The sequence below is a fragment of the Lissotriton helveticus genome, chromosome 5_1 (genome assembly GCF_964261635.1).
Source record: "Lissotriton helveticus chromosome 5_1, aLisHel1.1, whole genome shotgun sequence".
NCBI lineage: Eukaryota > Metazoa > Chordata > Amphibia > Caudata > Salamandridae > Lissotriton > Lissotriton helveticus.
In genome coordinates, this window is record NC_136065.1 from 237,009,090 (window position 1) to 237,025,564 (window position 16,475).

Genomic DNA, 16,475 nt, shown 5'->3' on the forward strand with positions numbered 1-16,475 from the left:
CTTCCCTGTGCTCCCAGGAGATCCAATGTGATGCAACACTCAACACCACCAGCTGCTTTTGACTTTTTATTTCACAGGAATGTCTTTTTTTGTTTAAGCCATTTCATTGATTTTACGGTGCAAAATTAAATATAGCAATCATTGCAATTAATAAGGGAATGATAAGCAAGTGATAATCTAAAAGAAGAAATAATCCCAGTGAAATGAAAGAAAGGAATAGAGAAGAAGTAAAATAAAAAAGTCATTCTTCAACATAACTTAAAGTGAAACATATTCGAAAGATCAGGAGAAATGCCAAATACCAAATTATACCCTTTTCCTACCATAATCATGATGTCTGACTGTGATACGTCTTTCAAAATATATGATTTCATATATAATATTCTTTTCACAGGGGTTTGATTTATGTATGTAGTTCTCCAGTTTTTTCCAGAAGGAATGGTACTGGTTATGCAAATAATCCATGGCCACCATGTATGAGTTGAACATTTTGAACCCTCTTTCCAGCAGCGTAATATCAATTTGGATGATGTGACCAAAAGGAGGTCAAGAGGATCGAGGTCCTGTTGATTCAAGTCCAGCTCATCAGCATTGGCTCCCATACAAGACCAAAATAGTTTACATTAGAACTTTGAAGCAAAAATCACGTTGATTATAGGCAGTGCATGTCAGAACTCCTTTTAGAGGGCCATGGGGCACGTAGGTGCTACTGGGCCCAACCATGAAGGTTGAGACCTTTTTCTCCTGATGTCCTGGCGCCCGGTCTACTATGGATTCCCAAGTACCTCTTCTGCACTTAACTCTCAGGGTTGTGTGGTCTGAGCAGTCCAAGGCTCCTTTGCGGAGTAGTTGTAGATACAGATTAGTGAACACAGGCTCACAATTCAAAATGCGCGCAGCTGCAGCAAAAAATCATTGTCTATCGAAATACTCACTTTTATGCAAAAAGAGAAGTATTATATTTCTGCTGCTAACCATACAAAGGTAAAACATGACATTCACAAACAGTTAACACAATACCCTTGAGGTGGGGGCTCTAGTATTTCAATGACAATTCCCTGTCCCACTCCCTCCTCATGTTAGCAATAGTGGTTATTCCCCATTCACTTTTGGCATCATCCAGGGAATGCCCTACTAGCTGTCCCTGTCTCTAGAGTACACTCTGGCTCTTAAATTAAAGTCAAAATTGTCCTTGTGCCACAGTGCTCTAGCTGTGAGTACCCTTGGGGCTGATAGGCCCAAAACAAGTCTATCCCGCTCCGAGCATGTAGAGTCCTTGAGTGTGCCCCATCCTCGGGCACTTGCTGTGGGTCAGGTCCCGATCATGCGAGTCGGCTACATGTGGACGCAGCAGCTGTACTTGGGAGGAGCAGGCTCTCTTTCCCTCGAGGTCTCTGGCATTGATCGGAGGTTTCCTGCAGTCCTCCTCCCAATGCCGGGGTGATTTTGACACGCCGGTCCTTGACCCTTACCTAGGTGACAATGCTCCCATGGCGTCCATCCTCACTTGTTCAATGGGATCAAACTAGTTGCAATCCTCGTTGCTTCCGGTGACCTACGGGTCAACTGTGCTCGTGGTCTATGGACTTCGAAATTATCTACACGGCACAAGTGTTCCCCGCAGCTCCTCCTGGCATATGAGGTTACTGCACAGCCGCAACACTACTCTTTGCCCATTCCCGCACTGCAGTCTGTACCGCGACAGCCCCCCTGGATTACAGGGTTGCCGCAACTTTACAGCATAGGTTTCGGCCGTTACCACCCAGATGTCTTTACCATGCCGGCTCCTCCTGGCATATGGGGTCGCCACAGCTTTACCGTGCAAGGCTTCAGGTCATACTGCATGTCAGTCTTTTTCATGATTAGCTGCATGGCAGCCCTCTTCTGGCATACGGGGGGTCACCAACTCATTCCTGCACACAGGCTATGATCTTATCAGTGCAGCAGCCTCTTCCTCACACTGCACGCTGGTCTTGTCAAGCAGGCAGATGCTGGTGCCCCAGGCTCCAGGGCAGGTGGTCTTGGAGTCCGTGGGTGAAGTCCCCTCTCCCAGCAGGGAGACTTGACAAGTTTTGGTCACATGTAAAAGTCTTGCAGAGCTTTCCCTCCTCACACAGCTCTCTGGCTGCATGGCAAATGACAATTTTTGGAGTCTAACCCGCCTTTTCTTATACGCCATTTCCAGACAGCAAACGTGATTTAGGGTTTGAGTCTTTAAGGTTTTATGTTTGGGTTCTGCTTCTTTTGAAAGAAATATCTACTTCTCTGTTCCTTCTTCCTCTTGAAAAGCAGTCTGTCACAGCAGGAGTTTCTTGAAAGCTGATAATCCCACAACACAGGCCATGGGAGTCACTAGAGTTCCGACCTGGATGTTAGCCACAGTGAAAGGTGCCTCAAAAGGTTAGCCCAGGGCTTACAGCCCTACTCTTTATGATTGTCCTATCAGCCACATCTCCTACCTGCCTGAGATGTGTCCAGGTCTCTTCCTTATGACCTCTCACTAAATCAAAGAGCACCCTTTGAAGGGTACTGTTGAGGCCTTGTCCTCCCCTCTCCAGTGTGGGTCCCACCCAGTTTACAGGAATGCAGCTGTCCATAAATCTGTCTGGGGGATCTCTCTAATGCTCTACCTCTACCTCTACTCCATGTTTCACCATACAGGCCTGGTCTCCCAAAATGGAACCCAGGACACTCCATGCATTGTATCATCCAGAGGCAAACATAGAGCTAGTGCTTGCATACAGCATGCACACACTGCCCTGTAGTGCTTCCCTACCCTTTGCCAGCTCCCTTTGCACCAACCACTTCCCCCGAATGGTTCTTGCAGAAGTACCATGGTGCTCACTTACCTGTTGCCCCATCCACATGTTACTACACCATTTGTACGGTTTTGATAACATTCAAACTTTCTTTCATATTCTCACTGGTTTTGCATTTTTCCTTGTCATAGTTCTCACTTTCCCAGGGTGGGGACTAGCAGAGAGGTGAGCACCCTGCTGACGCTTCGCAACCAGTTTCTATCACTGGGCAGTAACCACTTAAAACAAGCATTTGCAATGCAGTCGGTCTCGCCTTTGGGGCCTTATATGTATTTAACTTGCAGCACATTAGCCTGGGTGCTGAAACATCTACTGTTCTTTAACATGGTGGAAAGTAAGCACTAAACTACGTGACACGTCAGTTATAGGAACACATGGAGAGAAATATTGCCTTTCAGTGGGAAATGGTATAGTCCAAAGCTCTGGTTTTAATATAAAATCAGGACCTTCGATGGTCTTATCACTAAAAATACAAGATTTACAAAAAAAATATTATTGTCTACGGGTGCTTGTGGAAGACCATTTCTATGGACTGGAATCTAGAGTATGCTAAAGTGATTCTGGTATTTTACTGACCTCTGCTTGTCATTTTCTATCAAGAAAAACTAAAACAGAAAGTCCCTCAGCAGAAAGCAAACTTGGTATTTTACTGACCTCTGCTGGACCTTTTTTATTAAGACCGGTGAAAAGAGGCAGTTGAACAGAAAAAAAAGTCCCTACGCAGAAGCCGACAAGTCCTAGGACTGATCTCCAGAGCCCACAAAGAACATACACACATAAGTAAATACTAATATATAAGTATATACATAAGTATATACAAGAGGTCTTGAATGCTCGACCTAAAAAGAAAAGTCTTGCAAAAGTCAAGCCGTATTCTGCCGATTTTCGCCAGAGGTTCAACAGAGGTCTGAGGTAAAAGGCAGTTGGAAGGAGGGAAGACGAAACCCAAGACCTTAGTCCCAGCGCACCAACCCCTGTCCGCACAGGACTTGGTGTTTTGGAGTGAACCCCAATGTCAAGCTTGCCTTTACATGAGTTAAAGTGTATTCTAGATATTTATATTTACTATGACTTGGTTGTGAATTTTGAATTCAAATTATGTCTGGCCTTAAACCTGTTTTTATGTAGGACCTGGGACACCGAGAAGCAGCAGCGTACAGCAGAGAGCCAAGGATGGAGACATGCCTTGTTCTTCAGCACTCCGCTCCCCGCCAAGAAACCGACCTCTCCAGCAGAGAGCCAAGGATGGAGACATCCCTTGCACTTCAGAGCTCCACTCAACAAGAGAGACCATCCAGTCGGGAAGTACTCAAGGAGGACAAATGTGTCGCGTTTCAGAGCGCTGACAGCAAGGTTGGTCATCCTGCGATGGTGAGCTGTCTGTAGGCAATGGGAGTATCTCCAAAAGACCACGACAAAGATATTGTATTCTCGAAGCAGGAGGAGATATGATAACAAGTTAAATATCACAATATTTAGAACCATACCATCTTTATGACTTCATTCACAACTAGGTTGTGTTATCTTGCTTGTCATTATCAAGCACATTCCCATTTATGGGAAGAGAGAACAGTTGTATTAGGAAGAAGAAATAATCATATATATATATATATATATATATATATATATATATATATATATATATATTAGTGTATAGGTGTGGGTGTGTGAATCGAGGACTGAGAGAAAACGTGCTGATTACCGAGGCAGGTAGAATTGTATTGCTGTATCTGAGGCAAGTAATTTTGCAGCTAGCATGGCCTTTTATCACAGAAAGCAGATGCGTTGTGGAAGAACGGTCTATACTTTGTTGTTTACCAATTGCATACTCTCTGATTCGGTAAATCTGAGGAATTATGACCCATTAAACGCTTTTTAAAATGAACTACTAAACTCATTTTACGATTCAGAAAACTAAACTGTGTTTAAAAATGGTTACTGATACGGTATTTGGGAGGGGCATATTTTGAGATTCTCTTCGAAATACTGAATCAGTAACTTATGTATCAATTGTTTGCAACCATAATTCTGGTCGCAACCATTTGAACTGAGGTAGTAGCTTTAGGGTAAGTAGGCAGTGGTCCTGGGGACCCCTACCAACACTCAATAATATTTTTCAAAACAGTTTTTTTTAAAAAGCAGCACTGTTTCCATTAAGGAATTCGGACAACTTACATTTTTTTTTCAGTTTTGAATGGAAAGACAGACATGGTGGTCTGTTGTCCCATGTAGGCCACCATCCTTGTTCCAGCCGGTCGGAGTCAATCACAATCCCCACCACTCTGAATCATTGTTTTATAAACCAACGTATTAATACATAGATGGGTTCACAAAACAATTTAGTGGCCGCACTGAGATTGCGCCAAATTTTTGCGACCACAGTTTCAGTAAGTGTGTAACATTTGAAGGTGGTCGTTGTAGCCTGGAGAATAAGGGGCCAGGTTTATCCAGTAGTAAGCAGAAAGTGCGTGAAATAAATGACATTTGTATTACAGATAGGTAGGTTTGGGAAGGAGAGAGCAGGCTATTTGAGGAGGAAATAGTAGGTCTCTTTAGGTATGATGAGCCGGAGAAAGCAGATGCATTGGCCTCGGTGTGTACTTTAAGGAAAGGTGTGTCTGTGTAAAGTGCTTGTAACTGCATGTGCATCAGGGAGAAAGACTGCACATTTTGGAGGAGGAGGGTGATGGTGTTTCAAGTATTGGAAGATGTTTATTGGGGAAATGGTGTTGTGTGAAGGAATGAGCAAGTGCTCTCGGTGAAGGACACAAATGTTTAGGTGGAAAAAGTGGAGAAGGGGGCAGGCATGGTAAGAGGGCATGTGTGTTTAGTCCTAAATTGTAGATGTATTGAGGCAGCGAGGGCTGGAATATTGCAAAGGAGAGGATCTTTTATTGAGGAGGAAAGGGCAGGTGTACCAAGGATGATGGGGCCATTGGATCATTGGTGATAGGGCAGGTACATTGGGAGTAGATTACCTGTTGTGTCAAGATGGAGAGCACTGGTGCATAGCATAAGATAGGGCAGACTGGTGGATGTATAGAAGACAGGAGTGCCTCAAGAAGAAGACAACTGTGTATTTGGGAGAGAACAGGTTTTGAGGTGCAGGAGATGTGGCATGTTGAGTGGGTAGGTGCCCTGGGGAAGCGTAGACCGGTGTACTGTGGAAGGAACGGCAGATGTAATATGTCTGAGAATGCAACTATATCAAGGAGTGGAAGGCAGATTTTCGAGGCATAGCAGCTGATGGGTTGATGGGACGGTATGTGTATTGGAAAACTCAAGACCGGATCATTGAAAAAAAGAAGGACTGTAAATGTATTAATGGCCACAGTTTTAAAGAGGTTGACTATAGTGAGTGCGGTGCAGGTGTGCCATGGATAAGAGAATTGGTGCATTGAGAAGCAAATTATACAGAGAAAAAAGAACAGCTGTTTTTGAGGAGAAGAAGACATGATGAATGAAGAAATGTAGTCTTGTTTACTGAGGAGGAGAAGGCAGGCACGGCCATCAGAAGGGAAGGACAGTGGGGGAATAATGCTCCAGGCACTGTGCTTCGTATAGACCTAGATTGTATTGTAGGGAGCGTACTACATGAAACGTGAGTTGTGGTGCGGCTGATTACCATTATGTTGACTAATGCTGTTTTCACGTGTTTTTGCCTCACAGGAAGCAGAGTTCTTGCATGAAGGAGCTTCATCAGATGCACAAAGTACAATAGTTTTAAATGTGCACTGCAGCTGCAGAGTTACCCTCCAAGTGAGCCCAAACACAACCCTACCAGACCTGCAATTTCTGCTGAAAGAGAAGTTAAGATGCCCGGCAGAGAACATGACCATGGAGCTCAGGTCGGTCCACATTATATCTTGCCATCCCTCATTTCAACTTTCTCTGTTTATTTGCTCACCACTTCGTGTTTCTTCATCTTGTCTTCAGTCCATCATTACTCTGTCTTGTCATCTTCCCTTTTCTATCTTTTCCTTGTTTGTTACTTGGTTCCCCCGATCTAGTAGTTAGTGCTTAGCAGACTATCAAATGTCATTTCTTTAGTAGTCTACCCATCATGCTACCTGGAGACCTCCATGATGAGTCCTTAATTGAAACTTAGGAGCCACTAACATCTCTACCAATCACAATTCATTGAATGTTAATCTTGTGGTTTGTTCATAAATATGCCCCACGACAAGTGCCTGCTCTCAGATATATACACCTTCTTGCTTACACCTTAACATAGCACAAAGTCCCCCGCGCAGCGTTGATGGGAGTCCGAACTTGAACTCAAGTTCTTCCCCCAAAGAATGGCAACACATAATCCATAGGACCAGAGCTTCCTCCTGTATCACTGCTGGGCAGGAAAGGTTCCTCAAAATAGTGCATTATTGGTACTAAACCCCGGCCACACAGTGAAAGCCTGAAGGGGACAACATTTGCTGGTGCCACTGTGGACAGATTGGCGCTCTCATACATATGTTATGGCAATGCCTCGAAGATACTAGCCTATTGGAATTCAATAATGCTGGACATTTACACCATCTATCACACAGAAATTCCCAGATTTCCTAGCTATATGATATTGGGGCTCCCCAACGCACTGACCTACCCCCTCAAATCATGTCAAGGGAGAGGGATCACTCGACAAAAACCTGAGGCACTACTATAGAATTTTTATCCACAGAATTCACAGAACTCACTTGTCCGAGATATCTTCGGGTGCTTCGACTCACCAAAACACGCTCTTCTGAATCCCCTGAAAGCACAGGTTCACATCACAGGAATAAAGATCACTCTTATCTACCCAGTCTCTCCTCTTTTCCTTCTTTCCCCCCTCATTCTATCTTCTTCTATACCCCACCTACAAATGTCTAGCATCATCATGTCCTTCCCCACCGGCCAGTGGATGTAGGTGGCGGCTATTTTTACTTTTGCAATCTCAAAATAAAAAGATTTTATCCAAAAATATGCCCCACTTAGATCCTATAGATTACAGCTGTCTTCAGCTTGATCAAGGTACAAGTCAGCAAGCATGGACATAAAAGCTCATTTTGGCCATGTAAAAGGAATGTGACTATCTGCATCCCCATCTAGGTGGACAGTTCTACTGTTTTTCCCTAGGATGCAGTTTCTTTATTAGATAGCTTTTAGAGACCTCCAGTTGTGCTAATTCAACAGAGTACATTGCTTTGTTTTCTCTTATGACCAGACCCACTCGACCAAAGGCACGTGTTATAAATCAAGTAAAATTCGATTCCATTAGAGTAGTTTACAAAGCGAAGCTAACTTGCTGCTGGATACAATAATGCAGTCGCATGGCTGGAACCTTCCAAAGTAATGGTGTCACTTTCAGCCAGTCCTGACTGTCTAACCAGCACCATTTAGGATGCTGTGACTTTAAGTTTCCTTTTCCTGTTAAATGAATGGGTCTTTACGTTCAACCTTGCAGGGCGACCATCAGTACAAGTTGCCATGTGGAAGATAGGTCACTTTGATCTCACTGGCATTTAAGACACACCTCCTTAATAACAAGTAGGAACAAAGTGGTAGAAGGGATGCTCTAATTAATCTTAGCCACTGGCAATGAATTGGGCCACCTTCCGGTCCATCATTTTTTACACACACTGCCACTCTAGACAGACACCAGCCATAAGCAGAGCAGTCTTGATTTTTTCCAATAGTAGCAGTCCAGCCCATACTTCTAGGGGGTCCCCAATAATGGTACGCAAAGCACCCAGACTAGTTTTAGCTTCCATGCATATTACTACATATATAAGTAGAACACATGCTTTGAATCTTTTGAGAGCCTTCGACGATTTGTAGAAATGAATTCAGGAAATGTAATCATATCGGGTTGGTACAGTTACAGGGATCCTGACAGCCAAGAGTTAACACCCGTGTCAGAAAATAAAGATCTTGAGAAGTTGTGGGAACAGGCAGTAGATGGGACAGCAACCCTGTGGTGTAAGGTAAGAGCATTATTTCCTACATGGTAATTGTTGTTTACAACACTCTCTAGCCTATAGATATTCATTGATTCAATACCCTGGATGCATTGTGTGATATTAATGTCCTGTTTTATGTAGGGTTTAATACCACTATTTTACTATTCACATACACTATAATTAACAGGTGTTACTATTACCAAATGTAACTGTATTACATTTAGAAGGGTGAAAGAAAGAGTTATTACTGGTGTGATGTTACCCTGTGAGCTGTAAATCTCTTCAGAAAGATTCAGCAAGTGTATAACTGGAAAATGAGTTATACAGGAATAGGTGAGTCAGTGGAGCACCTGTACTATAAGATGTGTCTAAGAGAATGTAGAACTTGCAGCCCTGTCAGGGTCATTGGCAATGTGTGTGAGAGAAGCAAACTTCAGTGAGAGTAGCTGTCACTCTGCCATCCAGGAGCTGATCCGAACCAAGTCCTCAGAGGGACTGGCCGGTTGTATATGTTTCATGACAAAAACATAATCTAAGGAAGATGATTCTGATGAAATGTCTTTGTACAACCTTTCTTGACTAATTTTCTTTTAAGAATGACTTGATCATGTTGACGAAACAAACCTGGTGATAGCCATTCTTGAAGAAATATTTGTTACTTCAGGGTAGTTCTTTGTATCTTTTAGGAGTGTGCTCTTGTTCGTATCCTCTTGATTCTTTTTCCTTTTTTTTAAGCATCTTTGTTTGTTTTGTTTTGTACTGGGTCATGGTAGAGATAAAAGGACTGCGTGGAACCTTTTTTGACTGAAAATTTAAAATTTCCGTGAAAACATATCTGTGCAAATGGTATGTCGTCATTTTGACTTTGCTCCCAAATAAAGTCTAGTCGCCTGATTTAGTCAGACTGACTTTCTTCAATTTGGAATATCTTCATAATGACAGAATGATGGACTGTCCATACAGGACATGCAGATATCCCACACTTAACTAGGGAATATTTGGCTACTTGCATGGTTAAATACAAAGAGAGATCCCTGCTCCACCCAACCCTAGGAGAGCGAGACATCATTTGTTGTTGAAGGGAAATAACGTTCTTGGTTACTGTGCCTGACCCTTGAATATTTGTAATATTTAATGAGGTTCTCTTCAGCGCTCCATTAAAAAAAAAAACACAATTTCTTTCTTGATGTTTTAGTCCAAACATTTGAAAAATCATTCAGTAAACTGACTAATGTGGTCACATTTAAAAAGTATTTCTTGGAGTGGAACCAATCCAAGCCTCCCTTGAGAGAAAGGTGTTGGTTGAGTGCTTTATACTTGATTTAACCGGGGCTTCGTACTCTCTATAAATTATATGATTTTTAGTAGGTTTAAATAAGCTTTTGTGGGCATCAGAAGATGCTGTGACAGACCTTTGCACAGAAATGCCGGGTGATCCCAAGAGTTGTCATATGAACCTCTCCCTGGAACTGCCTCACCCTTCACTGAAACCCATTAGGTGTTTCCAGGTGCTTTCTCTACTGTCCTCCTTGAAATTGTGTTTGGGCCAAGATTGCTGTTTGTTTTCTCAGGTCATATTTCTGGTTTATTGTAGTTTAGTTACTTCTCATGTAATGCTTAACTCCCTTGTTTCAGTTGAACCTTTCCAGTGGCGGAGGTTTTTTCATATCTCAACCAAGATGATGATAGTGAGTCTTGTACCAAAAATAAATCTTCTGAATTGCGTTCTTTTCTTTTTTCACCAAAAGTCATTGGATGCTAGTCCCTTAAGAGGCAGGTCCATTCTCTACCAGATGGTGGCGCTGTACACGTACCCCGCAGAGGGCCCTGAAGACCTTCAGTTTGAAAAGGGAGATGTGCTGGATATCCTGTCAGAAGGTAAGATATTTTACTTCCGCAGTCGCTTACGGATTCCTGCCAAGCAGAGACTTGTAGTAAATGAAGATGCAGGGTAGCCAGCTGTATAGGTGAAACAGGATAATGTTTATTCCGAAGGTAGGAGTCTCAGGTTACCAGTAAAGATGGTAGTAAGGAAGCCCCACCAGGAGCAGCATCCTGTCTGCGCAGCCCACGCACTCCAATGGAAATTCACTCAACCAGGCACACATCAGCATTTTAATTACATCACAGTCACTCTGGCTCAGCAGCGGGGGACATAACACTAAGGGGAGAATGCGTGGCATAGAAATGAAGATATCACAAGACTCTACACCGATGTGCCTAGACTCTGCTCCGAAGACTGAGGGAAGCAGGGATTGGGGGAATGGCCCTGCAATGGATGACTAGTTTCCTCTCCAATCGTACCCAGACCATTAACCTGGGCCCATACTGGTCCAATGCGAAAGAACTGACCAAGGGAGTGCCTCAAGGCTCATGTTTAAGCCCAACTATGTTCAACATCTACATTGCCCCCTTGGCTGCACTTCTGAGGAACTACGGGTTTGTCCCAATATCCTATGCAGATGACACCCAACTTACCTTCTCCTTCAATAAGACATCCCAGACAGCCCAAGCTTCCTTCTCTTCCGGCATGCTGGCCATCTCACAATGGATAAGAAACAACTCCTTACAGCTGAATGCCGGAAAGACTGAATTCATGCTCTTTAGAGAGGCCCCTCTATTACGGGCACCAGATTGGTGGCCTAAAGAGTTGGGAACCGCTCTCTCACCAAAGACAATGGCAAATAACTTAGGGGTGCATCTTGAACAGACTTTAACAATGAAAGAGCATGCCACCCACACTGTTGGCTCATGCTTCCATGTGTTGGGCCTGCTGAGAAGAGTTTTTCCTATCTCCCCGACCCCCTGCGCAAGACCCTCATTCAAACCCTGGTGCTGAGTAAATTAGATTATTGTAACGCCTTACTGATCGCGTCTGACCAGTCCTCTCTAAATCGCCTTCAGGTGGTACAAAGCACTGCAGCATGTTTAGTTTTAAACGCCCCTCACAGATCAGCTTCACTCCCTCTTCTACAACAACTACACTTTACCTGTGCGTAAACATGTGAAGTTTAAGATCTACTGCCTGACACACAAGGCAATAAGGGGAAACAGACCTTCCTATCTGCGGAGAGGCTCCATCATTATATCCCCCAAAGGTACCTGAGATCAGGCTCGAAATCTTTGCTGAAAATCCCTGGGATCAAAAAAGCATGAACAAGAGGAAAGGTCTTTTCATATCAGGCACCATTCATATGGAACCAACTTCCAATTGCCTTAAGACAATGCCCAGACCACCTGAAATTCAGAAAGGCCTTAAAAACTGCCCTCTTTTAGATCAACCCACCGTAACAACTTTCTTCTGCGAATCCATGCGAGCTGAGATACCCCTCCGGGGGTGAATCACAGGCTATATAGGCTCACTAACTAAACTAAACATTAACTAAACTAGGCACATCGTCCAGGCTGCTTAGCCAACACTGCTTACCATTTTGGTACTTGGAAGCCTACTTGGGGTAGACAGCCATGACTGACTCATTGTGTTGCACATAATATGTAAAGGCCTCCTCAAACTTCTGAACTTCAGGACTTTGACCTTCCTCTTCCATGTTTAAATGGAAAAATGTGCATGTACTATGTTGTGATTTTTATGATGCCTCTCAGTTCAATTTTGTCCAACTCACGAAGATGAAACACTTTATATTGTAATATTGTAATATAGAGTATGATGCACATATGATGGATATCCAGAGTTTCTGGATATCCATGTGATATATGTATGTATATGGCGACGAGTGAGGAGCAATAAAACAACGCTTTTTGCACGAAAATTGGGTCCGTCTATGGGGCAAATCCTGAAACGCACAGAGGAGTGTGATATCTATCTATCTATCTATCTATCTATCTATATATATTTATATATATATATATATATATTAAGGTAAACTAAAGGGGATTTGTTTGCAAAGTGAGAGGTTATCCTGAAAATCTGTACTTTGCACACCAACATTGGGCAATCCTTATGTAAAGAATGCATACTTTTTAGGATTTTTTAAGAAATAATAGTGTTTTAATGATTGGCAATGAAAAGCCAAAACAAACCTTGTCTACATAGAAAACTACATTTTACGGCCTATTCATGCAAGCATCAAATATGCAGTTGTATGTAAATAATCATTCACTCCAGCTCTTTCCGCTTTGTTGCTGATGGGGAAAAATAGTCTTTGCTGTCTAAAATGTATATGGGATATCAATAATAAAATATGACAAACATTTTGATGATTGAGTATAGTTTTTTGGTGTAGAATACTACCTGATGCATTCCAAAGGAAGGACTTCCTGGAAGGCAGAATGATGCCCTAAGCAGCCCGTAGAATGAAATGAGAGAGTGATACTCACCTGGGTATAGACAAACCCCACTCTATGTATATGGTAAAGAATTGGTAACAATAGATCACCAGACAGCTAAGAGGACCTAAAAACTGGGCACACTCATGTTGCACTAGTTTGGTGCATTTGTGACACAAAATGGATCAAACAAATTGTGCCTCCTTCCATCTATGTTACAAAAATGTTTTTTACTTTGTGGTACGAAGGAATAGATGTATTGTGGATCCGTGATTAAGCATGTAATTGCACAAGTGCAATAGAAATGTTATCAAAGAAATGTCAGGCATGAATAGTTTTTTTTTTATTTGTTAAAAATAAAGCACACTGATTTTGCACTATTTTTAAGACATATGTGATAAAAAATTTAATTTTTTCTCCAACTTAGTTCTGTTATCTTTGAAAATTGGGGATTTAAATTTTTTTCTATATGTTATATAAACACTACAAACATAACATGAAATCTGTTTGTAAAATGTTTTGCTCTCCTTACTTATTTCCTATTACATAGTGCCAGGAAACCGCTTGGTGACAGTGCGCTCTACAAATACCTTGACATTTTACATTTACATGAGCGTAAACAATCGAGGAGATGGATTTTCCTTGATGGCCTCCCCAATACAAAGTTTCAGTGTAAGGCCCAAAGACTCTCCATAGCTCTATTTCCCAGACACATCACCTGGACAGTCTTATCATGTAGGTCTGGCTGGGTTTCTTCGTGATGTGAACGAGGTCTTTCTTGATCCACAACCACGGTGGTCTTCAGACTTTTGAAGACCTTTTCTTCCTAAAGGTTCTTCTAGAAAAAGATAGCAGTAGCTGGGATTTGAATTATACTGATGAAAGAGCACCTGCAGCAATTCAACCCATTCATTCGGTGAAGACATTATTTTAGATTTCATGGTCATGCAGTCACATCATGAGTTGCCTCCATTTAAGTGAATCATGCGAATCGGTAGTGATGCATTTCTGGTTATTATTTTAATCATCCTGGAGGATGAGGAAATAATAAAAAAAGAGAATTTATAGAAGTATCTGGTGAAGAAAGAACACTGAATTGCAGTGTGGTCAGTCTAGTGCATCTGTTCTGTGTACACAGGTCCACTTGAATTATGTGACAACGAACAATCAAATTATATGGCATGGTGACTACACGGACTAAAGGTTGTATACAGAAAATGCAATTTATGCAGCACATTCTGTGACAACATCATTTCACTATTTTGTCATTTTAACACAAATGAGTATTTTCTGAGCAAAGGTTTCACCTAATTTGTACCAGCATAATGTCTGAATACTTGACACTCAAGACCTGAAAGATGGCCACTTATCCTTTGTGAAGGGTCTGCCACTGGGTGGAGGCATGCGTTTTGGTTTTTTGCAACTGCTAATACGTTTAAATTAAAAACGAGTTTTACTTGACATATGCAAATTATGTAGCACTTGCTGAATTATGTGGCAAGTGACATAACCCATTATTGTATGGGAAGTGCCAAGGCTGCCTATATGCTAGTCCTTTGCTTAATGCCTACCACACATTTAGATGGTAGTGAGCCTTACAATGTTATATTTTGTTTGAAACAATATACTGACTTCTCTGCATTCTTTTCTTTTTTCTTTTGCAAGTAAATGAAGACTGGCTGGAAGGTCACTGCCACGGGAAGATTGGAATTTTCCCAAAATGCTTTGCTTCTCTAGCTGAATGAAAAATCCTTCAACATGCACAAGACTTCATCAGACCCCAAAGCTGTGGCTTGAGTTTAAGGGGCTTCAGCAATGGACATGTCAGCCCTCATTACAGTGGACGCTGCAGTTATGTGGACCTTGTGTCACCCTCACTAAAGAGCTCTCTGTGCAGTTCTAACCTGCCAGAGGCCCAGGGAAGCGATGACGTACAACCTGAACAGCCAATGAGTGGGATCCACATCTGAAGACTGACTTCATCCCACTCCCCATCAGCCGTGGCTACGGGGCCAGTAGCAAGCCATGTGATTTATGAACGGTGTACTTTTTGCTGCAGACTTATATATAGAAACAGCAGCATGTTTCATACCAGAGGCAGATGCATTTCTTTAGGTAATAAATGTTCACCTTTCCATTCCGGACATTGTCAATAAAACCATGAACACAATGAAAAGACACATCATTTTTGGTGAAAAGTGAAGACTCTTATTCTCATCACAGAGCGTTTTGACGAAGTTTCTCTATTTAAGCTGTTGAGAGGGAAGTAGAACCAATAAAACTCTGCTAAATTTGAGCCTGTGCTTTCCGGTGCTCGGCACAGACACTTAATTGTCATCACTGGCAGCTATGAAAGTCTGCCACATAGTGGCACTGTTTGACTAACTTAGAGATGAGCATAACAGTTGTTAATTACTTTTAATCAGACTAATACCTGTCGCCCAAGCCTCTCTTATAGCTTTGAGGGCCTGGACAGTCTGAATTGTCACAGTGTAGCAGTGTTGTTACTGTCCTTGGCAGCTCTGGAAGGGGCAAAGGGTGGTGCGAGCTGCAGTGGTCTCCTTACGAGGGCCCTCGCACTTATGTTTTATACAAATTAAGCGCTGCAATAAAAGTTCATGTGGAAGGAACCTCTAGATTTTCTGTTGGTGATGACTTACGAAAAACGAGTAAGGAAGGCCTTCTCTGTTTCACACTTTTTAACATGTGTTTATTATGATTAATTAAAGACATACATGTGCACATCTTTAATGACTTGTTGAACACTCACAAATATTTTTTTTTTTTGGGTGGAGTTCTATATAGCGCAAACTAGACCCGAAGGTATCAGATCGCTTTGAATGAGCACCAGTTACGTTACAGACGGACACATTGATTTTTGTTTTTGTTAGGCACGGGGAGATTAAGGGCCCGATGTAGGTAATTCTTTTTTACCACTTCTTAAATACCGAATTTTACCGATTCGGTATTTAAGAAGTGGTAAATATGAAGGGAGGAGATGTAGGTATTTCCAGATGTGTAAATACCGAATCTTTAAGATTCGGTATTTACCGAATCTGGAAATACCGAATCGGTATTTCCTATTGATTCCTATGGGCTGTGAAGCCCATAGGAATCAATGGGCAATACCGATTCTGTAATTACAGAATCAGTAATTACCGATTTTAGCAAGGGTGCAGGGGGTGTCACTTTGACACCCTCTGGCACCCCAAAAATAGGCCCGGGTGCCATGTGGCAGGCATACATGCCCCAAGGGCAGGTCTGCCTGTCATATGGCAGAGGTGTGCATGCACACATGTGCATGCACACCGGAATCGGTATTTTACCATCAAATTGGATTTGATGGTAAAATACCGATTCGGTAAGGCTTGTGGGACTCAGAAGAGTCCCACCTACAGCTCAAATTTACCGAATCGGTAAAAATACCGATTCG

General features: G+C 42.4%; 1 protein-coding gene across 2 annotated transcripts in view; it reads left to right on the forward strand.

The window, feature by feature from the left end:
* Positions 1-15,227, forward strand: part of NOXA1 (NADPH oxidase activator 1) — a 172,455-nt gene extending 157,228 nt beyond the window's left edge. For both annotated transcript variants that reach the window (XM_078642092.1, XM_078642093.1), the window contains 5 exons: positions 3,948-4,172; positions 6,489-6,667; positions 8,674-8,779; positions 10,504-10,633; positions 14,708-15,227. In XM_078642092.1, coding sequence (XP_078498218.1) covers positions 3,948-4,172; positions 6,489-6,667; positions 8,674-8,779; positions 10,504-10,633; positions 14,708-14,787 — 720 coding nt within the window. In that variant the 3' untranslated portion in view covers positions 14,788-15,227. The remainder of the gene's footprint in view (positions 1-3,947; positions 4,173-6,488; positions 6,668-8,673; positions 8,780-10,503; positions 10,634-14,707) is intronic.
* The last annotated feature ends 1,248 nt before the right edge of the window (positions 15,228-16,475 follow it).